Below are 20,603 nucleotides of genomic sequence, written 5' to 3'. Positions count from 1 at the left end.
AGAAGGAGGGAGAGAGGCAGGCAGCTGCAGGCAGGCAGGAGGCAGGGGTGAATCTCACCGACAGGACAGAAAGAGGATTCTGGGAACCACCGCTCTGGGGCGCCTGGCATCCTAGCAACACCCGGCTGCCAGAGCGTGTAGAAGTCGGCGCACGGTGCACGGTGCAGCCGGCTTTGCAAAGGGCAAGCGGGGGTTTGAGCCCATTCTCCAAGTGTGTGAACACCTGCTACAAACCAAACATGCCGAATTCTGCACACGGCGCGGGAAGGCCAAAGGGAATTAAACTGTACATACCTGGTACTCAGGAATGGACCGCACTGCCTCCACGACAGCCAGGGACATCAGGTGCTGGACGAAGGGGATCCTCTGTCCCAGCTGGGATCTCAGGGGGATGGACACCAGCAGAGTGGAAAGGGCGCATCCCACGGGACTCAGCCAAGCGTTCGGTCCTCGCCCTGGAACACAAGTCCGTTGGGAAGCCCCACTTCACCCCATGGGCCCCTCCAGGGGCACCCCCGGGAGAGATGCCCCACTTGAACCAACCAGACCTTGGTAACATGCCTGGGGTTCTGGGTTCACTCAGCAACAGAACGGGGCTTTGACACGTGAAGCTCTGTTGCTGAGGAGCTTCTGGTAATCGGCATCACGCTCTGCCTCTCTGATGAGTAAACCTTACAGTGAGGAGCACCGAGCCCGAGGCCCCTCATGTGACACTTAAAGACACAGAAGGCCACTCAGGAAGGACCTTCAGGAAAATTGATGTGTCCAAAACACGGTGACGATTCACAAATGCAAAGCCTCAAATCCATCAGAGAGAAGAATGTACACATTGTAGGTCACCGCTTGTTGAGGCCGTCACAGGCAAACATGGCGTGACTGGGAAACGAGGCAGCCTTAGAGGATGCCTTGATGCTAAGGCCGTCCTCCCACCTCTGTCTCCTTTCTTCTTGCCCATCTCCAGGGAGTCCGGGAACCGAGCAGATCCAACCCGAGGACCAGCACACACTCAATCAGTGGGCTCTCTGGCTGCGAGAATTACCAGATTTTAAAGAAAAAAACAACAGCAACAATAACAAAACCGGACTGACCTTTGCCCTGGGTTTGCCGGACCGCGATGGCTATTAAGCCCATTTCCTGGGGCATCTCAAACATCAACCTGCAAATGATGGGAAAAACTGGTCAGCTAGAACCGGACCACGCGCAGGAGGACCAACAGCTCAGGCAGGAAGAGGGACAGGGCTGCGGTCGCCTGTGGCCTCGAAGGCCACCCTAAGTTTCACCGTCGCCTTCTTCCTAGCCCCTGGGGCAAGAATGACCACAGGGCGGACGCAAACGCTCAAACATCACAGAGTGCGGGAGGGCCAGCCGGACCTCTGTGAGCTGCCGTCGGGTTTAAGACGCCATCAGATGTATTTCTTTGGAGAGCCCGCCGAGTTCTTTCCTGCGTACACTTTGACCCAGTGACAACTAGCAATTCCAGACATTTGTTTTTACTTACGGTGCGTTTCTGTTTGAACACTAGTACACAATCACAACAGAAGTTTCTGATTATTCCGAAAACCAATCGGGTGGCAATAAAGCCGTTTAAAAGAGACACTCTCCCCTGAGAACTAATTATGTTTTTTAACGACAGTAAATAAATCTACACCTTCCGAGAATTCGAGAGAACCCTGGATCATTTTAGGCTTTTTCCCCCCTCTGCTTTTAAAATCGTTTTATTTAAAAAGAATACAAACTCCCCTTTGGGGGAGAGGTAAAACAGTGTACTACATCTCCACCTAAAAGATCCACATTGGCTTTTTTCTCTTTTTTTATTTTCCCCAAAAGAGAAAAGGAGGGGTGGGGGAGGATACACAAAATTCCTGACTTGGAGAATTACTTGCAAACTATGCTCTCCACGTTTTAACTCATCGGGACATTTCTCTCTGCCTCCCAGCAGTTGCTGCTTGGGTACTGGGCAGCTGAGTTCACGACAGAAGACAGTGAAGGTCCAAACTCAGGTTTGCCCATGTGTCAGTGTAGCTGGGAGGAGCTGTCTGAACTATTTTATTTTGAGGGAGGCATGGCCGGGCAGGGATGCTGAGGACCGGTCTTCTGTATCAACATAAAATTTCTAGTGATCAGTCTCCAGCACTCCACAGTGTCCCCTTTAAGGAGACGAAACTCTAAAGAAAGCCCGTGTTCCAAGTGGCTCTCCATCCCCTCTCAGAGCTAAAGAGACCATGTGGAACTTTATAATGGATAGAATTTGTCAGATGTGGCGGTGCACGCTTGTAATCCCAGCATCTGGGAGGCTGAGACAGGAGGATCAAGGTTTGCGGACAGCCTCAGCTACTTAGTGAGGCCCTTTGCAACCCAGTGAGACCTTGTTTCAAAATAAATACTAAAAAATCAGGCTGGGGTGGGGGTGTAGCTCGGAGGTAGAATGCCCTGGGTTCCATCCCCAGTACTGCAAAAAAAAAAAAAAAAAAAAAGGGGAATTTAGAAGAAAAATATCTAGAAGCAGAGAGAAAAACAAGGCACAGCATGACCCTGTGCCTAGGGGCTTCCAGAGCTCCACCTGTCCCTGCAGGCACCGCTTAGAGTAGGCGGGGACTTGGCTGCTGGGACAGCGTCAGGCACGGGATGCTCCAGGTGCCCTGTCCCACCATTTCACATGGAAGGAACCCAGCCCCACACGTATTTCTCTTGGACACCATGAATAGCCCTTTGAGATGGGGAGTGCCCCTACACCCCTGTGCTCCCAGAATAAAGTGCCCTTTTCCAAAAAGAATCTGAAGAAGGATTCTTTGTCCACACAGGGAGTCAGCACTGTCTTCCAAGCCTCTGCTTCCTGCGAGGGTCCCAGCAGCCCTTGGCCTGGGTTCCTGGGGCTGGGGGATGATTTAGCCCTTGGCCTGGGTTCCTGGGGCTGGGGGATGATTTAGCACACTGGAGGCGGACTGCAGAGGGTCTCCGGGTCGCAGGCAGTCGACGATGTTTTTTAAAACAGTACACAACCCAATGGTATAACTAAGGTGGAAGGGGGTGAGGATGCAGGAAAAAAGGGCGGCGTAGAAACCAAACGCAGGCTTCTAGAACAAAGAGAAACAATTAAGGGAGCGTATGCACGCAACTGGCAACTGGCAGGGGCTTGGCAGCAGTGAACAGGCCGCATTAATGAGGGGAGCCAGCCTGCTCCTGGAGACCAAAAGGAAAGTCTGCGAGGAGGAGACAGCGGGGAAGGAGCTAATACCTAGCTCGAGACAACTGCGGGCCGCTGGATTTATTTGTGCTACTGGAGATAACTCCGGGGCCAAACCATAGGCTCACAGTCAACAGAGAAGCATTTCTGAACTTTGTCAATTTTGCATTTTGGAAAACGAAGCGGCTGCAGTTTGCTTCAGCAGGAGAATTCAAAGCAGCTATCAATGCACGTCCATCCTTCACAGATGATGTCCGTACGAAAGGCTACGCATGACGACCTCCCTGCCTCTGCGTGTTTTCTTTTCTGGTTGGCAAGGGTTGTGAATCAAAGGCTTCTGTAAGTGGTGGCCTAGTGCATCCAATGTCGTACCCAAGGGGCAATCAGGAAAAGCGCTCTGTTGGTATTCTAGTGCTCTGAGTTGGAAACTTCTTGAGCCCCCGAAGGGCCACTTTGCAAACGAGAGGGTCCCCTGAGCACTTTGGCTACTGCGGAAATCACGGTCCCCGCAGGGCCTCTGCCAGAGGATGTCCTGATTTTCGCCTTGGTCATTAAATTGAAATTTCGACAATTAAGACTAATCTAGAAGACAGACCGGAGGACCTGGCCAAAGCTCTGAATGAATGAAAGTTGAAATTCAGGCCTGGTCAGTCTATCCACTTTGAGGACTGGAACCCAACGAAACAGTCTGCATTCACCACAGCGGGATAAAAGGAGCAACTTGAAACAATTGAATGGTTCACCAGAGGAGCGGTTGACGTGATTCTAGTACATAAAATGGGTAGAATCATTTGTGGTCATTAAAAGTGACAGTTACAGAGACTATGTAGGAACATCAAGAAATGTTTGCAATTGAAGGTTAAGCAAAGAGGCAATACATGAAAGGACATAAACTTTTACTCCATCTATGGAAAATTCAGAGAAAAGGGAGAGAGATCTGGCAAAATATTAATGTTGGTGGTATGAGGATGATTTTTTTAGACTGTTCTTTAATATCTGATCGCCTTTGAATTTAAAGATTATTTTGAATGTTTTTGGGAAAAGCATAGTTTTTAAATTTAGATATAGAGCCGGGCGTGGTGGTGCACACTTGTAATCCCCACGCTTGGGAGGCTGAGACAGGAGGATCGCACGGGTTCGAAGCCAGCCTCAGCTACTGAGTGAGGCTCTCAGCAACTTAGTGAGACCCTGTTTCCAAATAAAATATAAAATAGGTTTGGGAGGATAGCCCGGAGGTAGAAAGCCTCTGGGTTCCACCCCCAGTACCACAAAAAAAAAAAAGAAAAGAAAAAAGAAAAAAGAAAAAAATTAGATATAATATTAGCAATTAACTACTCACAAATATTTATTGCAATAAGACCAAAAGATCTGTTTTAAATATAAATATGACAAGTTATCGGCAGCACTCATTTATTACAGCTGATGAGCAAGAGCTTGTTAGATAGTAGTGATCAGAAATCCCCAAAACCGGTCTGTTCACAGGAATGGCAGCCTCACAATTCTTCTCCTTTCTGACCCTCAGCAGTATTCAGACAGGGAAACAAAGTAATTGAAGGGCATAATTACCTATGGAAGCATGACACTGAGAAATCAGGAACCATCCAAATGGTCCATGATGGGAGCATGAAGAACAATCATAACACCCCCCAGAACATAATATCCTGCAGACATGGGTGGTATGACAAATGTTACTGGACAATGTCCGGGGAGTTAATTAGGACGCAAAATCATAAATACAGCATGATTTCACTGATGGTTTAAATATATTTTTTAGTTATTAGGAACTATATTAAAATACTAGTACTTATTTTACTAGTGGAATTATTTGAAAAATGTAGAAAATTTAAGGCAAACAAATAAGCCACCTATGAGCCGCCCTCTTGTTAAAAATCTATATTCAAGACTTTTTGTCCTTAAATACATATAGACATACTTTACAAAATAAGTTTCTGATGACTGGGAAATTCTTAGTTTGGAGCTATTAAAATGATGTTTTTAGATATACAGTTATGGATATTCTTACATTGATATATTTTTAAGAAAAGGCTTAAAAACAGTCTCATGGTTTTATTTTCCTTACATAAGTTACGTATTTATAGGCTAGTAGAGGGGGCATATATTAACAGTGTTATCCCTAAAAGGTGACCTATGAGCCAGGCGTGGTGGTGCATGCTGTGATCCTAGTACTTGGGAGGCTGAGACAGAGGACCCCAGGTTTGCAGCCAGTCTCAGCAACTTAGTAAGGCTCTGTTTAAAAATAAAAGAATAAAATAGGACTGGGGTATAGCTTGGAGTTAGAGTGCCCCTGGGTTCCATCCCCATTACTCCCCCAAAAAAGGTGGAGGTAGAATTAAATTTATTTTTATGTCTATGTAATCTCTAGGTGATTTTTATTTCCTTTTTTATACTTTTTCTGAAATTTCCAATGCTGCTACAATTGAACTGCACTTACAATAAAGAAAAACGCTATGAAAATGTACTTGAACCCAACTTTTTTGTGGTACTAGAGAATGAACCCAGGGGTGTTCTATCTCTGAGCTACACCCCCAGCGCTTTTTATTTATTTATTTTTGAAACAGGGTCTTGCTAAGTTATCAGGTGTTAGCCTTGAACCTGTAATCCTCCTGCCTCAGCTTCCCAGATCAAAGACTGGGATTACCAGCGTGCACCACTGCAAGTAGGGTAAGCCTCACCCAGCAGCCCACTTGATGGCGACACGGCCTCCTCCTCTCTAGAGAGATCACCAAAAAAGGATGGTTCCCAGGCACAGTGAATAAATGACCGTTACCGCAGCCTACAATGGTAGGCTGTGACATCTGCCACAGCAGTCTTCCAGCACCCCACCTTTCTGGTACACTTCAGATGAAATATCCTTTCCTGTGCGTAGCAGAGCCAGTATTTCATTGCGGTAAGGTGAGAATTGGGGCTTTGGGAGAGCAGAGCCATCACGCCCCTCCCTGTGTGAACCCCAGGAAGCAGATGTTCTATCTGCCCTCCTGCTGAAGAATACTCGCAGGTTTAATTTCCACATCTTCTAGCATTCCAACCATTCCTAGTTTCTTGGCTCATCTTCCTCATCTCCAATATCGCAATGTGTCAGAAATTCTCTGGAATAACCGACCCAACGCCAGTTAGGGTGGAAAAGAAGAAGTTTATTACACCGGTGAGCCAAAGTTAGGATAACTCTTGAAACACTCTGGCCTCGAACTCCACATGAGCTCTCATTTTATAGAACACAGCGCAGAGGTAGGCAGGTGGGCTTACAGAAGTTGAAACGTGGCAGTTAGTGACTGCAGGAAATTCCTGAACAAGCTACAATGTGATTACGACCTTTTCATCAGGCAGTTGGTTGGATACACGACCTTCCGTTTTAGTAACTTTTCACCACAGTAACAGCATCCACACTCCTGCTGAATCGGGTCATTGCTCACAGGAAGGAGTTCCTTGGAGCCAGCTTCCAGAGCAGGGCAGTCTTCATAAGTCAAACACTGATTGCTATTCATTGGTCTGTATTATTCAACCAAGAGGGACACAAACCACTTATTTTTATCCTCTCGCTTTACCATCATTGATACACCATCTGGTGTCTTCGACTGGATTCAATCGAACACAGAAGTCACAGATGGGCAAGGAAGCTTGTGTGGGCTGAAATACTCATGGTGCCTGCAGGTACTAGGCACCTCTGCAGCTATACCTCCATGACAGTACTGATCCTAGATCCTGGCCTCTGATGGTGAGCCTTGACTAGATGCTGCAGCGTACTGGGACTTGGTGTATGTCTCCTCCAGAAGCCTCCAGTTTACAGGACCTTCTCCCTCCACCTTTCATGTTGATCAGCTCTTATGATACATCTGTCATCTTCAACCAGGTGTGGAGCGGCTCCCTGTGGAGTCCGTCCATGAGCTTCAACTCGAGTCACCTACCCTAACAAGGCCTGCTCTCAGCACACACTGCCGTCTGTGGCACTGATTCATCTGGGCCACGGGCAATTAGATCCTGAGACTGTTTTCCTGTAGGCACGGGGTTTCAGCTTGTCACCTGAAATTGCTATATTTTTTTCTCTATTTCAAGTGGTACTTTGTGCATTATCTCAACTAAGCTTTACAAAGCTGAGCAGATCTTCCTTCACAGACAAGAACATCATCTGGGAAAGGCAAAACCACCTTTGTAGAGCAGCATAGCAGAGATGAGGAATTCAAATCAAGTTCTGGTGGTTCTATGGACCAAGCTGTGCGGTTTTATTTTGTTGTTGTTTGTTTGTTTGTTTGCTTGGTTTTTCATTTTTTACTCTGAAATATCAGACTCATAAAAAAAGTCTCAAGAATAGCACAAATAACTCCTATATGGCCTTTACCCAGCACTCAGATTTCCCAAATTTTAACTTTTTACCACACATGCCTTCTCTATTTGTCTGACATTTGTAATTTTTTTCTGGACCATTTGAGAGTAATTTGCAGCTGTAATGTCTCTTTATCCCTGTAATACACTTCAATATGTCCTTCCTAAAATTCAAGGGTATGATCTTTCAGAACCACAGCCTAATTGTCAAGATTAGAAATTTAACATTGATGCGACACATGGTCTAATCCAGGGGTCAGGAAACTTCCACAAGAGGTCAGCTAGCAAATATTTAGACTCTGCAGGACTCACAGTCCCTGATGCAATAACTCAATCCTGCTGTCCATGGGCAAAAGTGGTCACACCTGGATTTTTCTTTTTCTTTTTTCTTTTTTTTCTTTTTCTTTTTTTTTTTTTTTTGGTGGTATTAGGGATGGAACCCAGGGGCCTTCTACCTCTGGGCTACACTCCCAGACCTATTTTATATTTTATTTGGAAACAGGGTCTCTTAAGCCAGCTGAGGCTGGCTTTGAACCTGTGCGATCCTCCTGCCTCACCCTCCCAAGCGCGGGGATTACAAGCGTGCGCCACCACGCCCGGCCACACCTGGATTTCAACAAAATTTTATTAGTGTACAAAACATCTGAACTTCGTATCTTGTTCATGTGACACCACAGACTATCCTTTGTCCTTTAGGTTAAGAGACTTTATTTTTTAGAACAAATTTAAGTTTGCAAAAAAATTGTGCAGAAAGTAGCGTTCTCATATGCCCCTCCTGAACTGTTTACATACCATTAACATCTTGCATTGGCGTGACACATTTGTTATAATTTGTGAGTCAGTACTGCGAATGTTATTATTAACCAAAGCCCATATTTCACGAGCGTTTACGCTTTGTGCTGTACATGGTATGCAGTTTGATAAATGCATAACGTTATGTAACCTCTGTTAGACAGAATAGTTTCCCCTGCCCCATACAGTCATCCCTTTACCCCTCTCCCTGAACTTTTGGCAGCCACTTTTTTTTGGGGGGGGTGGTACTGGATATGGAACCCAAAGACATTCTACCTCCGAGCTACACCCCCAGCCCTATTCTTTATTCTTTCTTTCTTTCTTTCTTTCTTTCTTTCTTTCTTTCTTTCTTTTTTTTTTTGTGGCACTGGGGTTCCTGGAAGCCCTTCTACCTTTGGGCTACACTCCCAGACCTATTTTATTTTTATTTTTGGAAACAGGGTCTCTTAAGCCAGCACGGCTGCCTCCAAACCAACGCGATCCTCCTGTCTCCGCCTCCCAAGCATGGGGATTACAAGCGTGCCCACCACAGCCCGGCGTTTTTATTCTTTATTTTGAAACTGAGTCTCACTGAGTTGCAGAGGGCCTCACTAAGTAGCTGAGGCTGTCCTTGAACCGCGATCCTCCTGTCTCTGCCTCCCAAGCGCAGGGATGACAAGCGCGCCCACTGCGCCCCGCTAAGCACTGATCTTTTAACTATCGCCATAGTTTTTTCTTTTTTTCCAGAACGCCATAGAGATTTTATTCTTTTTCATTTTTTCCAATCATAAAAATATTTGTAGCTCTCACGCAGCACAAAAACTGCAGAAGGCCAGAGCGGGTCCCAGAGCCAGTTTTGCCAATTCCCAGTCTAATCCATGGCATATATTTGAGATTTCTTGAATACAAAAAGGTATATATGTACATACCTTTTATTGGTGCGTTGCAGGCTCACGTGATAATCAAGTTCAGACTGGCAGGGACATACGTGCACACAGTACTTGGTGAGCTCTCCCCAGCTCCCGCCCCTTCCCTGTACATATATGGAGACTGGTACTGACAATTTCATATATGTCCATAATATCAGTGGAAGTGTTTTCTTCATTAATCCTCCACCCCAACCTGCATTCCAGTGTTGTCCGTTCTCCTAATAACACTCTCCAGAGCAGAACAGGTCTTCGCCCTGCTCAGGATCTAACCCAGGCTCTTTCCTGCAGTCATGTGTCCTATTGCCTCAGTCAACTTTATGTTATTTTGCGATACTGGAGGTGAAACCCAGGGGCACGCTGCCTCCGAGCTACATCCTCAGCCCTATTTTTTATTCTTTATTTTGAAACAGGGTCTCACTGAGTTGCAGAGGGCCTCACTAAGTAGCTGAGGCTGTCTGCGAACCGTGATCCTCCTGTCTCAGCCTCTCAAATGCTGGGATGACAAGTGTGCGCCCCCCACGCCCGGCTCCTAAAAATTTTTATATAATCAAAATGCCATCAGATTTGTGGTGAGCTCAGCCTTGAATATCTGAGTGACATTTTCCCTGTCTGTAAACATTTTGTTCCTAGCATGCCAATTTTTCTCACCAACTGTACATAAAATAATAAAATAATAAGTTTCCTTACCTACAGAGCCAAGGGCGTCCAAAGCACCTGTGTGGATGAAGCGACTTGAAGGGAATGGGCTGCTTCTTCTAAAAAGGGGAGCGTTAGCCGGGCGTGGAGGCGCACGCTTGTAATCCCCGCGCTTGGGAGGCAGAGACAGGAGGATCATGCAAGTTCGAAGCCGGCCTCGCTGGCTTAAGAGACCCTGTTTCCAAATAAAATATAAAATAGGTCTGGGAGTGTAGCCTGGAGGTAGAAGGGTTTCCAGGAACCCCAGTACCACCAATAATTAATAATAATAATAATAATAATAATAATAATATAATATAAGGGGAGCGTCTTCCTCCCACCAGGACAGGCACCGCCTCAGGGTAGTTACCAGGAATAATGTCCTGTCCTGCAGCTGGCCTCAAGTCCAATGTGTCTCTTTCTCTCATTAACCAACCCCCTGCCCTGAACATCACCCTGCCTCCTCCCCTTCCCGGGGCTACCTCTCTCCAGAACCTTCCATGGACCCCACCCTGCCAGCAAGCAGCCAGCAGGCCAGGACTTAGGAGCAGAAAGCTTAACACTAGCTTAACTCTTCGTTCAATGGGACAAGGGGCTTCTTTCTTTCAGGCACCACGGTCTCCAGGTTTACGGGCCGCCATGAACTCAACAGGGTTTGGAATCTAATCCCATAACAGATTTTCGTCCAAATGGTTATTTTCCATCCCCTCCCTGCCAATTCTATTTTCTACCCATATCTCCCACCTCTGGGCCCGAGAGGGTGGATCCATGAGGCTGGCTTCCGGCTGGGTTCGGCGCTAGTGGGACGTTTTATACCCCACTCCCTTCTCGGTCCCTCTGTGTCTGTGTTTAATCAACCATACGCTAAGGTTTCCCAGGTCTATTGTCACATCATCTGTATAGAGAGAGGCTGTTCTTTCTTTCTTTCTTTCTTTCTTTCTTTCTTTCTTTCTTTCTTTCTTTCTTCCTTTCTTCCTTCCTTCCTTCCTTTCTCTCTTTCTTTCTTTCTTTCTCTTTGTGGGTCTGGGGATGGAACCCAAGGGCATTCTACCTCTGAGCTACACCTCCAGCCCTATTTTTTTTTTTTATTTTTTTTTTTTTTGTGTGTGTGGTACTAGGGATGGAACCCAGAGGCTTTTCTACCTCCAGACTATACTCCCAGACCTATTTTTTATACTTTACTTGGAAAAAGGGTCTCACTAAGTTGCTGAGAGCCTCACTAAGTAGCTGAGACTGGCTTCGAACCTGTGTGATCCTTCTGTCTCAGCCTCCCAAGCTCTGGGATTACAAGCATGCGCCACCACGCCCGGCTCCAGCACTATTTTTAATTCTTTATTTTGAAACAGGGTCTCACTGAGTTGCAAAGGGCCTCACTAAGTAGCCGAGGCTGTCCGCGAACCGCGATCCTCCTGTCTCAGCCTCCCGAATGCTGGGATGACAAGCGTGCGCCACACGCCCGGCTGGAGAGACTGCACTTCCGTCCTGATTGTCATGTCTCTAACTGACTTCTCCACCCTTTGGTTGGCTGATGTCTCCAGGATAACTTAAGGTGAAGGGGTGAAATAGGTGTGTCCTGACCTTGCCGCAGTCTTCACAGAAATGCTCTTAGGGCTCCGGCTGCACGGGAGGCTGGCTTCAGGACTCAGTAGGTCTCACCCGTCCCCTCCCCACTTAGGGTCTCTGGGGGATACTACTTCCTCCTGGCTCTTCCAGGCTCAGGGTGCAGAGTTTTCTTCCAGGGATGCTCTCTAGAGGCGCAAGCCCACCCACCTAGCATCCTGCCAGCCAGCCTCGGCTCTAACAAGTTTCCCTTCATCTGAGCTGGATTCTGGGTCCATGTGGCCCCAATGGCCAGAGGTACCAGCTGCAGCTTTACCCAGGACACAGTCTCCTCTCCTCTGCTTCCACTGGGATGTTTCTGCAGGGGAGGAGGGGGAGGGGCGAGACAAGTGTGCTTTTCTGGGGTTTCCTGACATGTCTCCCTCTTGGTCTGTCTTTACCCTGTCTTTCCTTGCCCTTAATTTTTTTTTTTTTCCCATACTGGGGATGGAACCCAGGGGCATTCTACCTCCAAGCTACACACACCCCCCAGCCCTATTTTTTTATTCTTTATTTTGAAACAGGGTCTCACTGAGTTGCAGAGGGCCTCACTAAGGAGCTGAGGCTGTCCGCGAACCGCGATCCTCCGGTCTCAGCCTCCCGTGCGCCACCACGCCCGGCTTCATTTCCTCGTTCTTCAAAATGGTTCCCAGCGGGGCCTGGTGGTGCGTGCCTATAATCCCAGGACTCGGGAGGCTGAGACAAGATGATTGCAGGGTCAAGGTCAGTCTCAGCAAGTTGGTGAGGGTCTCAGTAACCTAGCAAGACCTTGTCTTAAAATAAATAAATAAATAAATTAATTAATTAAAAAAATATATAAAAAGGCTGGCAGTGGCCGGGCGTGGTGGCGCAAGCTTGTCATCCCCGCACTTGGGAGGCGGAGACAGGAGGATCGCGCAGGTTCGAAGCCAGCCTCGCTGGCTTAAGAGACCCCGTTTCCAAATAAAAACATAAAAATGGGTCTGGGAGTGTAGCCCAGAGGTAGAAGGCCCCTGGGTTCCATCCCCAGTACCACAAAAAAAAAAAAAGGGCTGGTAGTGTAGCTTGGAGGTAGAATGCCCTTAGGTTCAATCCCTAGTACCAAGAAAAAGAAAAAGGAGAAAAGAAAATAAGAAAGAAAGAATAACGTGCTTTCCATTGCCCCTTTCTGGGAGCCTTTACTGCCCTGTCATTTTGCTTGACGTCTTATAATCCATCTCTGTGTATGTTTGTGTATGCTTTTGTATTTAAACTTCTTTTTTTACATTTAAGAAACACAGTACCATACTGCTGAAGGTGTCAGGAAACATGGTCAAATCAGGAAGGACTCCTAAGAACGCTCTGCCAGCAAAATGCCAGTAAAATCTGAAACCCGGCTTCACATACACACTGGGAACGTTCCAACATTTAAGCCTTAAAGAACGTCTTTATTCCAGTAAATCAGCTTCCCTGTGAATACCATCAAAATCCTACGCTTTAATGAGTGAGGGGACATCAGGGGAGGGGCGGCGGAGGAAAGGATTTAGGCCGGTACGAAATTCAATTTAAAAACTATTATGAGAAGTTTAATTTCCCCCTCCCCCAACCAAATACATAAATCTCTTCCTGCATTTTCTTTGTTTCCTTTTTTTTTTCCTTTTACAAATGGCGAGAAAGGGCATCCGGAACCTGCGAGGTGATGCTTTTTAAAATAACAAATATTTACTTACTGGATTCCTATGAATTAAAATGTGGTATTAGCTGTATGGGCGAATCCAAATAAACTGCAGGGCAAGTTGCATTCCCACAGGATAGTCAGAGCAGGGAGCGAGGACCCCAGCGGAGGGGACCAGGGACAGTACGGGGTCTCGCGGGCCCCTTGAGCGGCAGAGGTCGCAGAGACGTCAGAGTCCAGGGGAGACGGCGGGTGGTCAGCTGGGCACCCCAGGCTGCGCCAGGAGAGGCAGAGGTGCCCGGAGACGCAGCTCGCTCTGCGGGGAACCATCTCTCCGCTCAGCGCTGCACAGGGCCTCCTTACAAAGCTGCTACTCACGGCAGCCAAGGAGCTCTGAGCGAGCGTGCATGTGAGCGTGTGGTCCCGTGTGCGTGCTCATGTGAGCCGGTGTGCGTTGGTTTGCCCCGGCACAGCCGTCTCTACCCCGAGTGCCGATACAACTCAGTTTTGGGGGCTCTTGCAAGTGAGGTCTCCAGAGCCCAGGGAAACTTTAATCCTACCAGGAGACTGGCAGCCAGGCGCCCAGCTTTTGGGGAGCGATTGGCCATTCTCTCCCTCCCAACAGTGAGGGGCGATGGTTTGAGGGGTGTTCTACAGCAAGGGTACCTTGGAAAAAAAGATCCCCTTTCTCCTTCCTACCTAACAGGGCTCTAAGGAAGGCTAAGAAGAGAAGAAAGGCCCTGTAAAGACGCCTGACTGAGCCGGGGGTGTGGCCCACGCCCGTGATCCCAGGACTTGGGAGGCTGAGACAGGAGGATCACACACAGGACAGCCTCGGCAAGTAGCAAGACTCAGCAACCTGTTGAGACCGTTTCCAAACAAAATAAAATAAAATAAAATAAGGCTGGGGGTTTAGCTCGGAGGTAGAATACTTCTGGGTTCACTCCCCATTATCACACACACACACACACACACACACACACACACACACACACACCACATACCCCTGATAAAGTCAGCAAGTGCCCTGTAGGTTCTGGCTGTTACCATACCCAAGTCCCCAGTGCTGGCGACCAGACTAGACACTGCCCCTTCCCAGGGTGCATCGAGCTGGGTTCTTATCCCTCTGTTTCCCCCTCCCGACCTTTCTCCAGTTGCTAGCATCCTCCAAGCATCTCCAAAGCCCGGTGCCACCACGCCCCAACAGGTATTGCCTCTTCCGGGAAGACAAAATGTAGGGTGGGGGGGCACACACAAGCGGATCAACACCGTGACCCTGGCCACCCTGTCACGGAGAGCCTCAGTGGATTCTCCAGGGGAACCTGGGTGCTGTCCTGCCTCCAGTCCCAGTGCCCCGCGCTGGCCCACCCAGTGACCCTCATAAAGCCCAGAACAGTAAACGGAGCTTAAGGTCCTAACGAAATCAAGACTGCCGGGTGGGTGTGCGGTCGCGAGACAAAACCGCCTGGAACTTCTCATAAGGCCTTTTACGATGAGCATTAAAACGCAAAGAGGAAGATTAAAGTTCCTGCTGCAGGCCGGGCGCAGCAAGGAGGGCGCGGGCCCTGGGCAGGTCGGGAAGGGAGGCTTGTGTGCTGCATTACAGTGGGGTATTATTATAGAAAATGAGTGTGTTATTAAAAGGATCCTGCAGCTATAAAAACTCAAAGGCACTTTTAGTGCGGATGGATAACTTCTTTGGGTACGATGAATAACTCATATTTCCTAAAGCCCGGAGCGGGGCGGCGGGGGAGGGGGCGGCTCTGGGTGTGCGAGGGTGCGCTGGATGCCAAGAGTTGGATTTTGTTGTTTTTGTAGGGTACCCTGTTTGGAAGAGAAAAGATCAGGAGCATCCCTGTTGATTAGGAAAGTCCTAGTGGGCACCATAGAGCCTCTCACTCTAGTAGCCTTGATTATTTTATTGGAAAAAGGTGACCAAAAGACCCCTCTCCCACCGCCACGGGAGCCACCCGATCTGATCTGGCCCACTTCTTAAACAGTGCGTGCCAACTGTCTGTTTCAGGTTACACAGAGAATCCAGCGAGCCGAAGCCCTGCGATCTGAGGTGGTGGGGAAAAAGGGTTCTAATGCAGTTATGCTTTTTTACAAATACATCTAACTAGTTAAAATTATACCAAGGCAGGCATTCTGACTCGATCTATGCAAGTCATTTTAAACATTTTTCTCTATGATTTTGTTTGGACCCATAGAGTAGGAAACTTCAATATAATCAGTGTCAAGGCAATCAGAAGTTCTAAATTTGTGAAGACTAAATATTAACATTTTCCTCTACCATGACCAGAATTATGTGGGATATTTTGTTTATTAATCTCTAAAATTACGAGAGTCAGTACACTACAGTCTGGAAAAGAGAAAGAGAAAATGTAGCCATTCATCCTAATGCAACTACTATCTCTTTGCACATCCTCTAGATTGTAATCTACTAACTATTAATGTAGCTTGATTTTAACTTCAATTGATCTAAACATTTCTGGAATATATATATGCCAATGAACAGTACTTCATTGGTACAGTAAACCTAACAATAAACCTCTGTGAGTATGAATTTTTCCATATGTTGGGTTATTTCTTAAGGGTAAGTTACAAGAAGAAGGATTATCAGGTTAAAGATATGAACTTTTAACTTCTTTTTTTTTTCCCCCGGTACTGAGAATGGAACCCAGGGGCATTCTACCTCTGAGCTACACCCCTAGCCCTATTTTTCATTCTTTATTTTGAAACAGAGTCTCACTGAGTTGCAGAGGGCCTCACTAAGTAGCTGAGGCTAGCTGCAAAACCGTGATCCTCCTGTCTCAGCCTCCCAAGCACTGGGGTTACAAGCGTGCGCCACCAAACCTGGCTTGAACTTTTAATTTTTGATACTATCGCCAAACTGCTTTTCAAAAAGGTGGTTCTACTGTACATCCCTACCAGGAAGGGCTCATCCCCGGTTTACGAATGGCTGTTTCATGATCCCCTGGCCCAGTTGGATATTATCAGGAAACACTGTTCACCAGCTAGTGATGTCTGAGAATAGTGGTCTATGCATTGTGAAGGACTTTAGGATGTAGGGACCCCATGATGTCATCTAAGCTCCTACATTCAGATGATTAGAGACACAGACCCATCACAAAGATGTCTCCTGCGCCTGGCTGCCTTTCTCAGGGCCTGGTGGCCATGTTCATCCACAGAGAACCACGTGGAAGGCGGGGGCGCTCCAGTCTGCTCTGGCAGGGAGGCAGGTCAGGGCCTGGCCCTGTGAGCCCTCCGTCAGCCTGCACAGCACCTCGGCCTCTGGCAGCAGGAGAGGGCAGATCTGGGGTGCGCTACCCATCTGAGACAACCACGAAGTCGGCAGAATTCCCCGAGGCCCGCACGTTCACCGTCGTGGCCTGTGCCCAGTTGGCACTGTGTGGCTTCGGCCTGCCTGTGCCCAGTTGGCACCGCGTGGCTTCGGATTCTTCTTTTCTAAAATTCTTAAAATATATCCAAGGGTGCGCTGTGATTCCACCTCAGAGCAAGGATCAAGGTGATACACACACGCACGTCCTGTGCTTCGTAAATAGAATGAAATAAAATGATAAATGGAGCCGTGCCCTAGTTTGAGCTTGCTTGTGTTTACGGTGGGTTAAATGTGACTTACTGAAGATCATCTACGACATGGGCTGTAACAGAAATGAAAAAAGCACTGTATAGGCTTGTCCAAGACAAAACCGGCACAGGCCCTGCTGTGCCTCTCGGCTATATAATTAAAAAAAAAAAAAAAATATATATATATATATATATATATATATATATATATATATATATCAAGAAGTAAAAATAAAAGGGACCCCTATGTGTACTTCCAGGGTCAACCAATCATAAGCCCCTTAACACAGACCACCTGGAAAGAAGAGACCCCAGCCCAGAGCCTGCTGCCCGCGATCTGGCCACACGTCTGGTCTCCAGGGCAGCCTGGGCCTCCCAGAGGAGAGGCTTTTACATTTGTGAGAAGCAGCCCAACGACTGCCAAGGTCTTGCTAGGTCAGCCAAGAGGTAGGAATAAAAAATGAAACACACACACACACACACACACACACACACACACACACACGGTTTGTTTGTTAAAAGCAATACATCAAACATAAAAAGAGCGCTTTTGTTTGCATTTTCGGTGTGGGAGCCAGAGAGGGAGAAAGATCATTTCTCCCCCCTGGGAGGAAGCAGCTTGACCTCACCTGCGACTTCTCTCTCATGGTGTGGATTTTTCTCACCCCATTAAATGTAACCCACTCTAGGTGGGTTTTACCATGTGAGAGAAATGGAGAGTGTTGAGGAATATGGCCGACAGGCCGGGGCTCAGGCACAGCGCCCGGCTCCCTGGGAGGTGGGGCCAAGTTAGTGAAGCCACGCAGGTGCTGCGGATCCAAGCGGCCCGTTTGCAAGACCCACAGGGACTCAGGAGGCGGGCGTGGTGGCGCACGCTTCTAATCCCAGTACTTGAGAGGCTGAGACAGGAGGATCGCAGGTTCAAAGCCAGCCTCAGCAATTTAGCTGGGCCCTCCAAAATGTAGTGAAACTCTGTTTTAAAACAAAAAAATAAAATAGGGCTAAGGGTGTAGCTCAGAGGTAGAATGTCCCAGAGTTCAGCCAGGCGTGGTAGCACATGCTTGTAATCCCAGCACTTCAGAGGCTGAGACAGGAGGATCGTGGTTTGCGGGGCAGCCTCAGCTACTTAGTGAAGCCCTTTGGAACTCAGTGAGTCCCTGTTTCAAAATAAAAGATAAAAAATAGGGCTGGGAGCTTAGCTCGAAGGTAGAATGCCCCTGGGTTCCATCTCCAGAACCACCAAAAAAAAAAAAAAAAGCTGGGTGTGGTGGCGCACACACACCTTTAATCCCTGTGCTTGGGAGGTGGAGACAGGAAGACTGAGCAGGTTCGAAGCCAGCCTCACTGGTTAAAGAGACCCTGTTTCCAAGTAAAAAAATATAAAATATGGGTCGGAAGTGTAGCCCGGAGGTAGAAGGGTTCCATCCCTAGTACCACAAAAAAAAAAAAAAAAAGAAAGAAAGAAAGAAAGAAAGAAAGAAAGGAAGAAAGAAAGAAAAGAAACTCAGTGGCCTCCATCCCTGCTACCAAAAGGATAAAAAAAAAGTTTAAAAAAAAACTACCTTAGAATATGGTGTGCCTTCAGTAAGAATGGGGTGTCTGTCTTTTCACAGATAAAACCAGAAAGAGCCATTTGGGGTAGACAGAACAGGTTGTACACTGTAGAACTCAAGGAAAAACTGACCCAAACCTCATGTTTTCCACGGCGGGCGCAGCCTCACGGCGAGCAGGCATGCCTCGACATCCCAGAGGTGGGAGCACGGCCTGTTTAGATGCTCAGGGCTTTGACAGGGCAGTAAAAGATGGCCTCAGTCCCTTCCCCGTTATCCAGCTGCCAACAGAGAAACCCCCGGGGGCCCTGACTCAGTGGCCCGCGGCGCAGGGGGACGGGAGGCCTTCTCTTCTGTCTCGGGGCAGGAGGGTGCGCTGGCATCTGTGTGAGGAGGGACACCTGCCACCTGTGGCCAGCTGTTCACTGCAGTGGCGGCTGGAGCAGGAGCAGGTGGGACCACACGAAATCACTGGCAGGTGACGTTTTCGGTCTTGCAATAATGGACATTCGTGTGACTCAGTGTAACCAGCAGAGGCAGGAGGACCGTGGGCTGATTCTCTTACGCCAGCCCTTGGGAGGGTCTCTGTGTGATTCCATTTACTCCTCGGGACAGGGATCCAGGGTGGGGGCTATTGCGATCCCCACTTGTGGGGGAGGCAACCGCTCAGAGAACTCAAGTTACGCATCCAGGGTCACACAACATTAAGAAGCAGGCCTGGCTCCCACCGCAAAAAATCTCTCCCAAGCAATGAAGCCCACAGGCTTTTCCTCCTCCCCAAACCTCAGGCTGCCAGAATTCATAGTCTGGACCAGCGGCTGAGAAGAGGATGGAGAAGACACAGGGAAGGATTTGGGTGCAGGGTCACGGGCCGACAGTCCCCGCACTTGGAATGCTGAGGCAGGAGGATCGCTTGGACCTAGGATTTTGAGACTGATCTGCACAATATAACCAAAATGCCTTTATTTTTTAAAATAAATAAGCTGGGCATGGTGGCACATGCCTGTAATCTCTGAACTTGGGAGGTCAAGACAAAAGGACCACAGGTTCTAGGTCAGCCTCAGCAAGTAGTGAGACTCTCATTAACCTAGTGGGACCCTGTTTCCAAATAAGAAATAACAATTTGGGCTAGAGGTGTAGCTACAAGGTAGAATGTCTCTGGGTTCAATCCAGAAGGAAGCAGGCAGGCAGGCAGGCTGGCTGGCTGGCTGGATGGATGGATTGATTCTAAAGCAGATGGATGATATAACTCATTAAGTCTTAAGGGAGTTTACCTTTAAGACTCCTGACAGAAGTTTACCTGGATGCTATGTAGAGACAGCCTGGGGACTGGTGGGCTTAGGAACCAGCCAGGAGGCCCTGCAGTGATTCGGGTGAGAGGTGATGGGCTTAGGGACCATCTGAGAAGCCACACTGTACAGGTGATAGATGGCAGGCTTAGGAACCAGGTAGGAGGCTATGCAGTGATACAGGTGAGAGGCAATGTGGGCCCAGTGCCGGGGAGAGGCCACAGGCTTAGGCCCCGCTGGACAGCCCTGAGCAACACGGGAAGGGCTGCTGCAGGCTGGTGGGCGTGCTGGTGGCTGGAGGAGTGGATGCACGCTGCATTTTAAAAGTAGGACCAACAGGATTTGGTGATGGACTAGGTTCCTGGGAGACAGATGACATCTAGGATGAGCCCAAGATTTCTGGTCTGCATGGCTCAGGGGAAGAGATGTGTTATTTATCTAAAGAGGCCAGAGCTGGCGGCCAGAGGGTGGACTCCGGTTCTGGGTGTGGGTGGTGGGTGTGGAAGTGTGAGCGCTCAGCAGACAGCCGTGGGGATGAGAGCAGCGGTCCAGAGCGGAAGGGGGAGGACTGGGCGAGAATCTACCTGGAAAGTACCTGTGCAGGTGGTACTTAGCGCCACGGGAACAGCCCTGTGAGGCCAGTTAGGGGATGAGTCAGACGAGCAAGGCTAAGACTCTGGATAACTTGCTTTGGGCTCTGGCAGAGGTACCCGGTTAACAATTCACAAACATACAGTCTTTTTTTTTTTTTTTAAAGAAAACATAAAGCACAGTGTCCATGGCCTGCCATCACGCCAAAGATGCAAACAAAAAGTCAAGAGCAAACCCAGCGTGGTGGCGCACACTTGCAATCCCAGCGTTTGGGAGGCTGAGATAAGAGGATCGCAGTTCAAGGCCAGCCTCAGCTACTTAGTGAGGCCCTTTGCAACTTAGTGAGACCCTGTATCAAAAAATAAATAAAATAAAATAAGGCTGGGGATATAGGTCAAAGGTAGAATGCCCCTGGGTTAAATCCTCAGTACAAAAAAAATTTTATATATATAT

General features: G+C 48.1%; 1 protein-coding gene across 2 annotated transcripts in view; it reads right to left on the bottom strand.

Moving 5' to 3' along the window:
- The window catches only part of HLCS (holocarboxylase synthetase), a gene marked incomplete at both ends in the record, with an annotated part of 200,805 nt that overhangs the window by 5,852 nt on the left and 174,350 nt on the right, over positions 1 to 20,603 (bottom strand). For both annotated transcript variants that reach the window (XM_080696201.1, XM_080696202.1), the window contains 2 exons: positions 295 to 455; positions 1,089 to 1,156. In XM_080696201.1, coding sequence (XP_080552327.1) covers positions 295 to 455; positions 1,089 to 1,156 — 229 coding nt within the window. The remainder of the gene's footprint in view (positions 1 to 294; positions 456 to 1,088; positions 1,157 to 20,603) is intronic.

This window comes from Muscardinus avellanarius (assembly GCF_963383645.1).
Source record: "Muscardinus avellanarius genome assembly, chromosome: 5".
NCBI classification, from domain to species: Eukaryota; Metazoa; Chordata; class Mammalia; order Rodentia; family Gliridae; genus Muscardinus; species Muscardinus avellanarius.
The sequence above is the reverse complement of the archived record's forward strand: the minus strand, read 5'-3'. Positions and strand labels throughout refer to the sequence as shown.